The 13163-nt window shown below is 36.8% G+C and overlaps 2 protein-coding genes across 6 annotated transcripts in view; one reads left to right on the top strand and one right to left on the bottom strand.

Annotated features, from left to right (window-relative positions):
* Nucleotides 1–13163, top strand: part of LOC126950211 (zinc finger protein 680) — a 473756-nt gene that overhangs the window by 267413 nt on the left and 193180 nt on the right. The window lies entirely within an intron of this gene.
* ZNF107 (zinc finger protein 107) overlaps nt 1–13163 on the bottom strand; it is a 49634-nt gene that overhangs the window by 12686 nt on the left and 23785 nt on the right. For 2 of the 5 annotated variants that reach the window (XM_050783484.1, XM_050783482.1), the window contains exons 2-3: nt 12458–12584; nt 11880–11975 (exon numbers count right to left, since the gene is read on the bottom strand). In XM_050783484.1, the coding sequence (XP_050639441.1) occupies nt 11880–11975; nt 12458–12584 (223 nt within the window). Of the gene's footprint in view, nt 1–3964; nt 6221–11879; nt 11976–12457; nt 12585–13163 lie in introns of those variants that run through there. The other 3 variants (XM_050783485.1, XM_050783483.1, XM_050783486.1) reach the window with 2 other exon arrangements.

Here is a 13163-nt window from a genome sequence, read left to right as displayed (position 1 = left end):
ATAAAAGAAAAACGCCTTCCAAAATAACAAAATTCGGCTAGGTGTGATGACTCATGTCTGTAATCCCAGCACATTGGGAGACCAAGGTGAGTGGTCACTTGCGGTCAGGAGTTCGAGATCAGCCTGATCAACATGGTAAAACCTCATCTATATTAAAAATATAAAAAATAATTAGTGAGGCATGGTGGTACACTCCTGTAATCCCAGTTACTTGGGAAGAGAAAGAAGAATCGCTTGAACCCAGGAGGTGGAGGTTGCAGTGAGCCGAGGTCACACCACTACACTCTAGCCTGGGCAACAAGAGTGAAACTCCATCTCAAAATAAATAAATAAATAACAAAATTCTGAAAATGTATTTTAGTGCTGCCTATGCCCTACATATCGAAGATGCTGAAAGGAGTTCCTTCCACTGAAAATAACATGATACAAGAAAACGGCACATAATCATGAAAATACATGACTTTTGGCCAGGTACGGTGGCTCATGCCTGTAATCCCAGCACTTTGGGAGGCTGAGGAGAGCAGATCACAAGGCCAAGAGATTGAGACCATCCTGGCAAACATGGTGAAACACTGTCTCTACTAAAAATACAAAAATTAGCTGGGTGTGATGGTGCATTCCTGTAATCCCAGCTACTCAGGAGGCTGAAGCTGGAGAATCACTTGAACCCGGGAAACAGGTTGCAGTGGGCCAAGATCACACCACTGCACTCTAGCCTGGCGACAGAGTAAGACTCCATCTAAAAAAAATAAATAAATAACTTTCTGGGAAAGATATGCACATACACGAAAACAGAATTTCACAGCATTATCATAATGGTGCATAAAGCATTTTTAATTATTCTCTAAAATGTGAAAGATAAAAAAGCACAGAAATTATTATAAACACCTGCTAATGAATATACAACATATAAAGATATAATTAACAACATCAATGACAAAGTTGAGGGCAGATGTAATGAATAAGAATTTTCATATGCAAATAAAGTTGATTTTTTACTAGATTATAATATACTGTTTTATCTTGTAGAGGTTTTATGTAATCCCCAAGGAACCACAAAGAATATATCTGTGTAGATACACAAAACCAAGTAAGAAAGAAATAAAAGCATATAAATACAAAAATCAAAAGACACAAAGGAAGAAGGAAAGAGAGAAAACAAGGGACAAGGATACAAGAATCAAATTAAACAATAAGGTTACCAAGTCTTTCTGTTTCAGAAGATTATTTAAATATACACATAATTAACCTTATTTAAATATCTACACATTAAATCAAGAGACAAACATTTGGCCAGGCATGGTGGCTCACACCTTTAATCCCAGCACTTTGGGAGCTGAGGCAGGTGGATCAACTGAAGTCAGGAGTTCAAGACCAGCCTGGCCAACATGGTAAAACCCGATTCAACTGAAAATACAAAAATTAGCTGGGCGTAGTGGCGGGTGCCTGTAATCCCAGCTACTCAGAAAGCTAAGACAGGAGAATTGCTTGAACCTCAGAGGCAGAGGTTGCAGTGAGCCAAGATCACACCACAGCACTTTAGCCTGGGCAACAAGAGCAAAACTCCATTTCCCAAATAAATAAATAAAGACATACATTCAATAATGGGATTAAAAATTTTTGAAAACCAAGATCCAACTTGATTTTCTACAAGAGTCAGCTGAGACCTAATTATAAAACAAGACTGAAAGTGGCATGATGGATGTATATATTCTACACAAATATTAACAAAATGAGAAAAGATGTCCAAAAAATTACACAAGCTACATCTTAAGTCAAAAACTGTCATATTTTATAAAATGTACTTTAAGTCAAAACTCCAAAGAGAAACATTAAACAATAATAGATTCATTTACCAGGAACCTATGACAAATTTGTATATACAATGTATGTTGTGTGTGTGTGTATCTCACATTATGGTTTCAAACACATAAAGCAAATATTAACAGAATAAAAGAAACACATAGAGAGCAACATAATTATAGTAGGATATTTCAATACCCCACTTTCTGTAATAAAAATAAAGACAGAATATAAGGGAAAAGAGGACTCAAAGGTAGTAAAAAACAGATATATTTAACAGAAACATAGAGAACACTTCTCAAGAACATTAGGATGTCACACTTTTCAATAGCTTATAGAACATTCTCCTTGACAGACCACCTGGTAGGCCAAATAAGAAGTCTTAACAAATTTTATAAAATTGAATTTTTATGGATTACTTTCTATGACAAAAATGAAATGAGAATATAAAACAATAATAGAAAAAAACTGAAAAACTGGCTGGGCGCAGTAGCTCATGACTATAAGGGAGGCCAAGGCGGGAGGATCACGAGGTCAGAAGATAGAGACCATCCTGGCTAACACGGTGAAACCCCGTCTCTACTAAAAATACAAAAAAAAAAAAAAAAAAAAAAAATAGCTGGGCATGGTGGTGGGCGCCTGTAGTCCCAGCTGCTCGGGAGGCTGAGGCAGGAGAATCACTTGAACCTGGGAGGTGGAGGATGCAGTGAGCCAAGATCACACCACTGCACTCCAGCCTGGGTGACAGAGTGAGACTGTGTCTAAAAAAAAGAAACTGAAAACTTTTACAAATACATAGACATTAAACAACACACTCTTGAGTATGCTCTTGTTCAAGGGTTGAAATAATTAATATTGTGAAGATATCCATACTGCTCAAAGTAATCTACTAATTTAATGCAATGTTTTTTAAAATTTCTCATCACATTTTTGAAGAAATAGAAACAGGAACCACAAAAGTATATAAAATCTCAAGAGACAATAAAGTACCCAAGAATCTTCCCCCCCCAAAAAAAAAGAAAAAAAAAAAAAGCAATGTTAAAGGCATTACAGTTCTTGAATTCAAAACACATTACAAAGCTACAGAATTAAAACAATTTGGTAGGAGCATAAAGGTAAAAAAAGGTTGACTAATAAAGTAGAATGCAGTACATATATAAACTTACACATATATGATCATTTGCATACCAATAATTATTGTAGCATTGTCACTGAAAGCACATAAGTAAAAACAATGCAAATTTCTGTCACCAAACCACTCAGTAGATATAATTTGAAATACAGAAATATTGGAATATCACCCAGGATTGAAAAAGCAGGAAATATTTTAACAACTATAAAGACAAAGCTAGAAGACATTATGCAAAATGAAATGGGCCAGCCACAAAAAGATGGAGATTGTATGATATATATAAAGCAGTTACACTCTTAGAATCAGAAAACAGAGTGGTGTTTGTGAAGTGTGACAAAAATGGGAAAAACTGGTAGTTGTTTAATATGTATTGAGCTTTAGTTGTGCAAGATAAAAACATTCTAGGGATATGTTGCATAACACTGTCAATATAATTAAGATGACTAAATTGAATATTTAAAAATACTTGATTATAAATTTTGTTATGTGTTTTTGACAAGTAAAAATAAACAATCATACCTAAAAAAGATAGAGTTATGACAGTTTTCAAATTATCTTTCAATCCAAACGTTTCCTCCCACACAAAAATATGGATTCAAATATAACTAAATGTTGAAATTAGGAGAATTTTTATGACTGCTCACCTAGACAAAATTAAACAACCATTCACAACAAACCTGTACCAGAAAAATACAAGTCATTAAAAAAACAGGGATAATATTTATAAAGACAGATAATTATATTGGCAGTAGACAATGAATATGGCTAATTTATAGTTGATTTTGCTCCACACTGTCTTAAACTGCAGAGTTAAATATTGTCATATACAATTAAAATATAAACTAAAACATCAAAATACAATTAACTGGTGTGAGATGGCACATCCTAAAATATATAACACAAAAATATTAAATTGCAAAACAAAATTACATGGAAAGTAAAACTTATCAAACGCCATCAAGTATGTCAATATATTCAAGAAAGAAATATTGGAAGAAGAATATAGGAAAAAAGTAATAAAAAGGTTACCTGAAGACATAAAAGGCAGAGAACTTCCCAAATTTTGATGTAACAAAAAATTTTAACCAGTAAGACTTGATTCAAAATTATTTTACTTCAAAGAAAAAAATATAAATAAAGACTTTCCAAAATAAGAGGTCGGCTGGGTGCGGTGGCTCACACCTATAATCCTAGCAGTTTGGGAGGCTGAGGCAGGCAAATAACCTGAGGTCAGGAGAGTTCGAGACCAGCCTGACCAACATGGAGAAACTCCATCTCTACTAAAAATATAAAATTAGCTGGATGTGGTGGCACATGCCTGTAATCCCAGCTACTCAGGAGGCTGAGGCAGGAGAATCGCTTGAACCCGGGAGGTGGAGTTTGTGGTGAGCCGAGATCGCGCCATTGCACTTCAGCCTGAACAAGAGTGAAACTTTGTCTCAACAACAAAAAAAAAAGCACATGAAAAATGAAATATTAATCTGTTAATAAATATACAATATAAAATAATTTGTAATATCAACAACTGAAAAATACAGAGGTATAGTTTTTGTGTTTAATTGAAGTTGTTATGAGATTAAAAACATTGGCCGGGTACAGTGGCTCATGCTTGTAATCCCAGCACTTCGGGAGGCTGAGGTAGGTGGATCATGAGGTCAGGAGTTAAGACTAACTTGGCCAAGATGGTGAAACCCTGTCTCTACTAAAACTACAAAAATTACAGCGAGCCTGTAATCCCAGCTACTTGGGAGGCTGAGGCAGGAGAATCACTTGAACCTGGGAAGCAGAGGTTGCAGTGAGCCAAGATCACGCCACTGCACTCCAGCCTGTGTGACAGAGCGAGACTCCGTCTCAAAAAAACAAAAAAAATTGTTTTAACTTTAAGATGTTTTATGTAATCTCCATTTTTCATGACCATTATGAAAATAATATATATAGAATGTATGAAAAAAATTTTAAAAATAAAGCATGTCACTACACAATTAAAATTTAAATTGAAGAAAACAGAAGAAAAAACATATCTAAAGGAAACACATAAAACAATAACAATAAAACTGATAACAGTAACTTCATTTATTTAAACAATCATTTTAAATATAAATTAACTAAACAACTTAATAAAAAGAAATGTAATCCCAGTATTTTAGGAGTCCAAGGTGGGCTGAACACTTGATTCTACGATTGCAAGACCAGCGTAGGCAACATAACAAAACCCTGTCTCTACAAAAAATACAAAACTCTAGCTGAGTGTGATGGTAGTCACTTGTAGTGGAGCTACTTGAGAGGCTGAAATAAGAGGATTATCTGAGTTTGGGAGGTTGAGGCTGCAGTGAGTTGTGATTACAACATTATGAGCCAGCCTGATTGACAGAGTGAAACCCCATCTTAAATATAAGTGAGTAAGTAAATACATTTAAAAAAAGAAAAAAAGAAAAAGCCTGAATGACTTAAGAAAAAAGCATACAATATGCTGCCTATACGAGACTAATTTTAGGCCTGGCACAGTGGCTAACACTTGTAATCCCAGCACTTTGGGAGGCAAAGACCAGCCTGGCTAACATGGTAAAACCCTGTCTCTACTAGAAAAAAAAAAATACAAAAATTAGCCAAGCACGGTGACACACTCCTGTAATCCCAGCTACTCAGGAGACTGAGGCAGGAGATCCCCCGAACCTGGGAGGCAGAGGTTGCAGTGAGCCAGCCTGGGTGACAGGGCAAGACTGCATCTCAAAAAGAAATAAAAATGAAACTCATATTAGCATTGAGTCAAATAGGTTGAAAATATCAGAATGGGGAAAATATCTTTATTCTATACAAATAGTAACCACAATTGGGTGAGGTAGTCATAATTATATTAGACATAATATGCTTTAAGTGAAGACTAGCATGAGACAAAGATTGATATATAATAGTATAATGAGTTAATCCACCAGGAACATGTAACTATTATATTTATCTATATGTATACATATATATAACAGTAAGGCTTCAAAATATATAAAGAAAATATTTACGGGCCGGGCGCGGTGGCTCAAGCCTGTAATCCCAGCACTTTGGGAGGCCGAGACGGGCGGATCACGAGGTCAGGAGATCGAGACCATCCTGGCAAACACGGTGAAACCCCGTCTCTATTAAATACAAAAAAACTAGCCGGGCGAGGTGGCGGGCGCCTGTAGTCCCAGCTACTTGGGAGGCTGAGGCAGGAGAATGGCGTGAACCCGGGAGGCGGAGCTTGCAGTGAGCTGAGATCCGGCCACTGCACTCCAGCCTGGGTGACAGAGCGAGACTCCTTCTCAAAAAAAAGAAAAAAAAAAAAAAAAAAAAAAAAAAAAAGAAAAGAAAAGAAAATATTTACAAAAGTGAAGCAAGAAATACATAGCCACATAATAATTGTAGACATCAAGACCCCATTTTCAATAATAAATAGTTCAGATAAAAGATCAATAAGAAAACAGCAAACTTAGAAAACATTATAGACTGTATTAATTTTTTTACATATAGAAGAATACCTGAGAGCGGATAATTTATAAAGAAAAAAATAGCCAGGCGTGGTGGCTCACACCTGTAATCCCAACACTTTGGGAGGCAAAGGCAGGTGGATCACCTGAGATCAGGAGTTCGAGACCAGCCTGGCCAAGATGACAAAACCCTGTCTCTAATAAAAATACAAAAATTAGCCAGGCGTGGTAGCAGGCACCTATAATCCCAGCTACTCCAGAGGCTGAGGCAGGAGAATCACTTGAACCCAGGAGGTGGAGGTTGCAGTGAGCTGGGATCACACCATTTCACTCCAGCCTAGGCAACAGAGGAAGACTCAGTCTCCAAAAAAAAAAAGGTTTACTTGGCTTAGTTTGACAGACTGCACCTGTACAAGAAATGCATGACAGCATCTGCTTCCAGTGAGGGTCTCAGGAAGCTTACGATCATGGTGGAAGGCAAAAAGTAACTGAACATATCACATGGTCATAGACAGAGGAAGTATGAGGTGAAGGAGCCAGTTTCTTTTAATGAACCAGCTCTCATTTGAATTAACAGAGTATAAACTTTTTGATTACCAAGACGATGATGCTAAGCCATTCATGAGGAATTTGGCCCCATAGCCAAAACACTTACGACTAGGTTTTACACCCAACATTGAAGAGTACATTGCAGCATGAGGTTTGCAGAACATGGACATGCAAACCATATTACAGACTAACTAAGCTTAACAGACATGTACAAAACTTTTCAGTCAAAAGCAAGAGAATGTACACTTTTTTTTTTTTGAGACAGAGTCTCACTCTATCGCCCAAGCTGGAGTGCGGTGGCGCGATCTTGGCTCACTGCAAGCTCCGCCTCCTGGGTTCACTCCATTCTCCTGCCTCAGCCTCCCAAGTAGCTGGGACTACAGGCGCCCACCACGATGCCCGGCTAATTTTGGTATTTTTAGTAGAGACGGGGTTTCACCATGTTAGCCAGGATGGTCTCGATCTCCTGACCTCATGATCCGCCTGCCTCGGTCTCCCAAAGTGCTGGGATTACAGGCGTGAGCCACCACACCTGGCCCAAAATGTACAATATTCTTATTTGCATCTGGTGTATTCTGTTAGGAATCATACCAAGTCTTATGAAATTTAAAAATACCAGTGAACTGCAGGGGCTCATGAGACCAAGGTGGGAGGATTACTGGGCCAGAAGTTTGAGACCAGCATGGACAACTTAATGAGGCCCTGTTCCAACAAATAATCAAAATATTATCCAGACATGGTGGTCCCATAGTATGTCTGTAGTCCCAGCTACTCAGGAAACTGAGGTGGAAGAATCACTTGAGCCCAGGAAGCTGAGGCTGCAGTAAGCCAGCCATGCCACTGCACTCTAGCATGGGTGACAGAGTAAGATCCTGTCTCAAAACAATGACACTTCAATAGATTTAAAACTGTATATTTTATATAATGGGTTTTTACAACAATATTTTAAAGAAAAACTGAAAAAAATATAGAATTATAAATCTTTTCAAAAATTGCCTCAAATCACAAAAGTGTTTCTCTCACACAAAGGAAATATAAATTCATCATTAAACACACAGTGAAAAAAGATGATTTCCATGACTACTTAGACAAAACAACCATTTAAAATCAGCTAAGAAAGAATATAAACAAGATAAGCCATAACCAAAATTTGGGTCATATTTATAGATAAAACACACATATATAATCTGATTGTAATAGACATATGGCTAATTTATTTTTTAAACCCCATATTGACTTAAAAGTGTACAAACAGAATTGCAAATTGTCTAAAATTATGTAAGTAAAACAAAACACCAATAATCTGATGTTAAGAAACCTACACTGAAAAACCACACTAATATGGAACTACAAAACAATAAGAGAAATGTTTATTCATGAAATCTTTTTTGCAACATTGATGTACCATTAAGAAAGAATTTGTCTAGATAACTGCAATATTTAACTGTGTACTCATGGAAGACAGGTATTTTGAATCAATGGCATGTGTCGTGTGGCAGTAAAAGTTCAGAGAAAATGCAGTATAATCATAAATAGAAAATGCTAATGAGAAAATTTTAATAAATGAGCATTTAAAAGGAAGTGGAGATAATTCTGATATTTAAAATATATGCTATTCTTACACAAAATAAAACTTCTGTAATCTGATTTTAGAAGCAAAGAATACCCTTACACTGCTAAATAAAGAGAAAATAAGAATGTGTATGTATATATTTGTGTATGTAATATATATTTATATGTGTAAGTGTGTGTGTGTGTAGAGAAAATAAGAATGTGTATGTATATATTTGTGTATGTAATATATATTTATATGTGTAAGTGTGTGTGTGTGTGTGCGCGCACAGAATATGGTTAGAGTCTCTAATACATAAAAGAAGTATTTGAGAATAAATTATGCTATTACTTAGATATAGGCTGAAGAAAGTGGGTGAAAATCCTATGATTTGTTTATACCAACAGCTCAAATTTGTAAGTAACTATTTTAGTAAATATGGAATGCCTACTAATTATCTAATTTACTTTAGGCATAACTTGTAAATTCTAGTATATTGCCCTAAATGTCTGAATCTAAAGTTACAGACAAATTTAAAGTAGGAAATAAAAAACAAAAATGTATACAGAGAGTAACATCAGTAAGATGGAAAAATAAAAGGTGCCCTATTTTCTTATACCCCAACAGCAAAAACATTTATCAGCTATCTCTGACCAAAAAAAAAATGTGTTTCTGAGAGAGCCAGGCATCATGTATCACACCTGTGATGACAGCTACATGGTATATTCAGGTTGAAGAATTGCTTCAGACCAGAATTTAAAGACCAGCCTCGGTTATAAAGCAAGAACCCATCTAAAAAATAAGTGCCTTTAAAAATAAACAAACAAACAAAAAAAACCAAAAAAATAGAAAATAAATAAATACATAAAAAATAAGTGCCTTTAAGAGAGCTCCGAGATGCAGGGAGGGACTTATGAAACTGCTAGAGCCAAAGATTGAGAAGTGTTCCTTTTCAGAAGGTGGGCCCTCATTCAGGAGGCAAACTACAAGACCCCTGTACTTGGCTACAGACCAGGAAATGGCCCTCCCAACTTAATCCGACTAAGAATTCTGAACTTACTCAGTCATCACCTCAAATTTCTCCTAGTCACATTCTGCGAGAGGTCTTGTCTTTCCAGAGGCCTGGAGGAGAACACCCCTTTGTAGCCATGCAGGCAGGCCTGCAGACCTTGGCCTTTACTGTGGTCCCTGAAACAGTTCAATGACTCAGTTCCAGCTCCCTGATCCACAGTTCATGGTCAGTTCTGCCTGTAGACATAGAAACCCACACAGTGGCTGGGCGTGGTGGCTCACGCCTATAATCCCAGCACTTTGGGAGGCAGAGACAGGTGGATCACGTAAGGTCAGGAGTTGGAGACCAGCCAGACCAACATGGTAAAACTCTGTCTCTACTAAAAATACAAAATTAGCCAGGCATGGTGGCAGGGGCCTGTAATCCCAGCTACTTGGGAGACTGAAGCACAAGAATCGCTTGAACCTGGGAGGCGGAGGTTGCAGTAAGCCGAGATCACGCCACTGCAGCCTGGGCAACAAAAGCGAAACTCCATCTCAAAAAAACAAACAAAAAACCCACACAGTGACCTGGAAAAATCCTCGCTGGTATTCAGTGAAAGCCATACTCATCCACATCCTGATATGAGGCCCAACATATGCAGACCCAACTGCAAAAACATGCCCTAATATCTGCCCTACAGAGCAACGTCCTGAAGGACATTCAGCCTATCCAAAACTAAAATGGGAATTAAAACTACCCAAGCTTCTAGTAACAAGCTAATAACGGTGGACCCTAGTGCAGACCCAGCATCCTTGTGACTAAGCTACAACCCCTCTCCACAACAAACCCAGAGGGCATCCCGTCACCTGGGGGCTCAACAAAAGAAGATCTTTACCTCCTAAAATTAGTTTATAAAAACTTAAAGAGGTTTTTGCTCTTTCAAATTCACAGACACCAGTGCAAAACTATATAGTACCTATTGTCAATGCTTTTATCATAGCACTGAAAGTATGTGGCAAATAGTTTAAAAAAAAAAAAAAAAGCAGCCACACACGGTGGCTCATGCCTGTAATCCCAGAACTTTGGGAGGCCAAGACGGGTGGATCATGAGGTCAGGAGATCGAGACCATCCTGGCCAACATGGTGAAACCCCATCTCTACTAAAAATACAAAAAAAAAAAAATTAGCTGGGCATGGTAGTGGGCACCTGTAGTCCCAGCTACTCAGGAGGCTGAGGCAGGAGAATGGTGTGAATCCAGGAGGCGGAGTTTGCAGTGAGCCGAGATAGCGCCACTGCACTCCAGCCTGGGTGACAGAGCAAGACTCTGTCTCAAAAATAAATAAATTAAAATAAAATAAAATAAAACAACATTGAAATTGAAGACAAGTAAAAAGTTGCTGTTTGCAGATCATATAATCTTACATATACAAAACCATAAACAGTATACATTAAAACCCGTCAAAACTGATAAATATACTTAGTAAATTACCAAAATATAAAATTAACATACAAGTATAAATTATGGTTCCATCCACTCAAAACAAACTATCTGATAAAACAGAGGAAGAAAACAATGCTATTTATAATAGCATTAAAATAATATATTCTTGAGAACAAATTAAACCAAGGAGGTAAATAAAATTTACAATGAAAGAAATTAAAGACACAAATAAATTTTAAAATATTTTATGAATATGGATTGAAGCAGTAAATATTGGTAAAGTACCATGTTTTCCAAAGTGATCTATAGATTCAATAAACTCCCTATTGAAAGTCCAGTGGCATTATTTTTACAGTAATGAAAAATATAATTCTAAAATTTACATGAAACTACAATAAGCTTTGAAGAGCCAAAGCAATTTTGTGAAAAAAAGAAAAAAGCAGAAGAACATCATAGTTTACAATTTCAAACTATATTTCAAGACTATAGTAATAAAAACAGAATGGAATGTGCAGAAAAATGAACAAATAAATTTTTAAAAACCCAATGGAACAGAAACCACTACTCACACATTTCAGATATGATGCAAAAAATAACTTAAAAAACAGTTTAACATAGAGGTTTTCAAAATTATGCAGATATATGTGTCCCCCAAAACGAAAGAGTCAGATTGTGCAGTCTCTTATATGCCTTGAAAAGAACTTTGGCTCTCACTGTGAACTTGAAGGAAGATCACTGAAGGGAAAGCAGAATCTTAGAGAATTTAAAAGCATAAGACAGAAGACGCCCCTATGTAAGAGCAAAAGAAAAAAAAAAAACACTCAGGGTTTCCAGAAAGTATTTCCTTTGGAATACAGCTACCCAAATCACATGTTAAGGACTGGCTTTTTCTTTGACCTTTGACCTTTAATCTTTGTCATCTGTTGTATTCACTTTCACTCTCACCTACCTGGGGGCCTGGCTATCATCTCATGTCTTTTTATATTCCAGGGCTCTTTTTTTTGCTCCAGACAGGTGATCAGATATGGCTTAGAGACAGCAATACCTGTTTTATTAAAAATAAATAACATGAATCTTAATCATATTCTCCAATTACCAATCCAGTAAGGTGCTCAGTAAAGAGGATGTAATAGAATAAATACTAATTTATAACATAAATTTCTAAATATTTAGAAAATATTTTAAATGTGTAGGTTTTAAATTTTACTATCTGGTACTATTGAATCAAAAATTGGTGTCGGAAAGTAGATTTAAAGGCATGGACAACAATATTGCATGCCACTAAATTTCTGGAATTATCACTAATCTAGAGTGAAAAATACAGATTAGCTCACTAATGTGAAAAGCTCAGGTCAAAATGAAACATCTTGAAGGAATTATTTTCTACACAAATCTCAAAGATTTTCTTGAAAACAGAGATCTGAAACTCATTTATGCAAAGCATAAATTACCAGAAAACAGTCTACAAAAATAGAGAAATAAAACTTTAAGGGTATTTTAGGAATTGTGTATTGAAGTTATCCTCACCCAAAAAGACCAGGTTTCTGTAGTTCTCTAACAACACATTCCTATATAAATCCCGCTGTGCAGTATCCAGGCATTGCCACTCCTCCAGAGAGAATTCTATGGCCACATCTTTAAATGTCAATGGTTCCTGAAAAACACAAACACACACACACTTACCAAGTGGCCATGAGCTGTCACTGAATTTTTTTTAAATGTATAGGATAGCCGGGTATGGTGGTTCATGCCTGTAATCCCAGCACTTTGGGAGGGCAAGGTGGGCAAATCACGAGGTCAAGAAATCGAGACCATCCTGGCCAACATGGTGAAACTCCGTCTCTACTGAAAATATAAAAATTAGGCCGAGCATGGTGGCTCACGCCTGTAATCCCAGCACTTTAGGAGGCAGAGGCAGATCACCAGAAATTGGGAGTTCAAGACCAGCCTGATCAACATGGAGAAACCCCGTCTCTACTAAAAATACAAAATTAGCAGGGTGCGGTGGCGCATGCCTGTAATCCCAGCTACTCCGGAGGCTGAGGCAGGAGAATTGCTTGAACCCGGGAGGCAGAGGTTGCAGTGAGCTGAGATCACTCCACTGCACTCCAGTCTGGCAACAGAGTGAGACTCTGTCTCAAAAAATAAAAAAATGTATAGAATTAAAAAAGTATGCTAAATACAGACAGATGAGAGGGCTACAGATAAGAACAGTTGAACATGGTTTAGAGAA

Source organism: Macaca thibetana, chromosome 3, assembly GCF_024542745.1.
Source record: "Macaca thibetana thibetana isolate TM-01 chromosome 3, ASM2454274v1, whole genome shotgun sequence".
Classification (NCBI taxonomy): domain Eukaryota; kingdom Metazoa; phylum Chordata; class Mammalia; order Primates; family Cercopithecidae; genus Macaca; species Macaca thibetana.
This window is presented reverse-complemented; position numbering and strand designations above follow the sequence as displayed.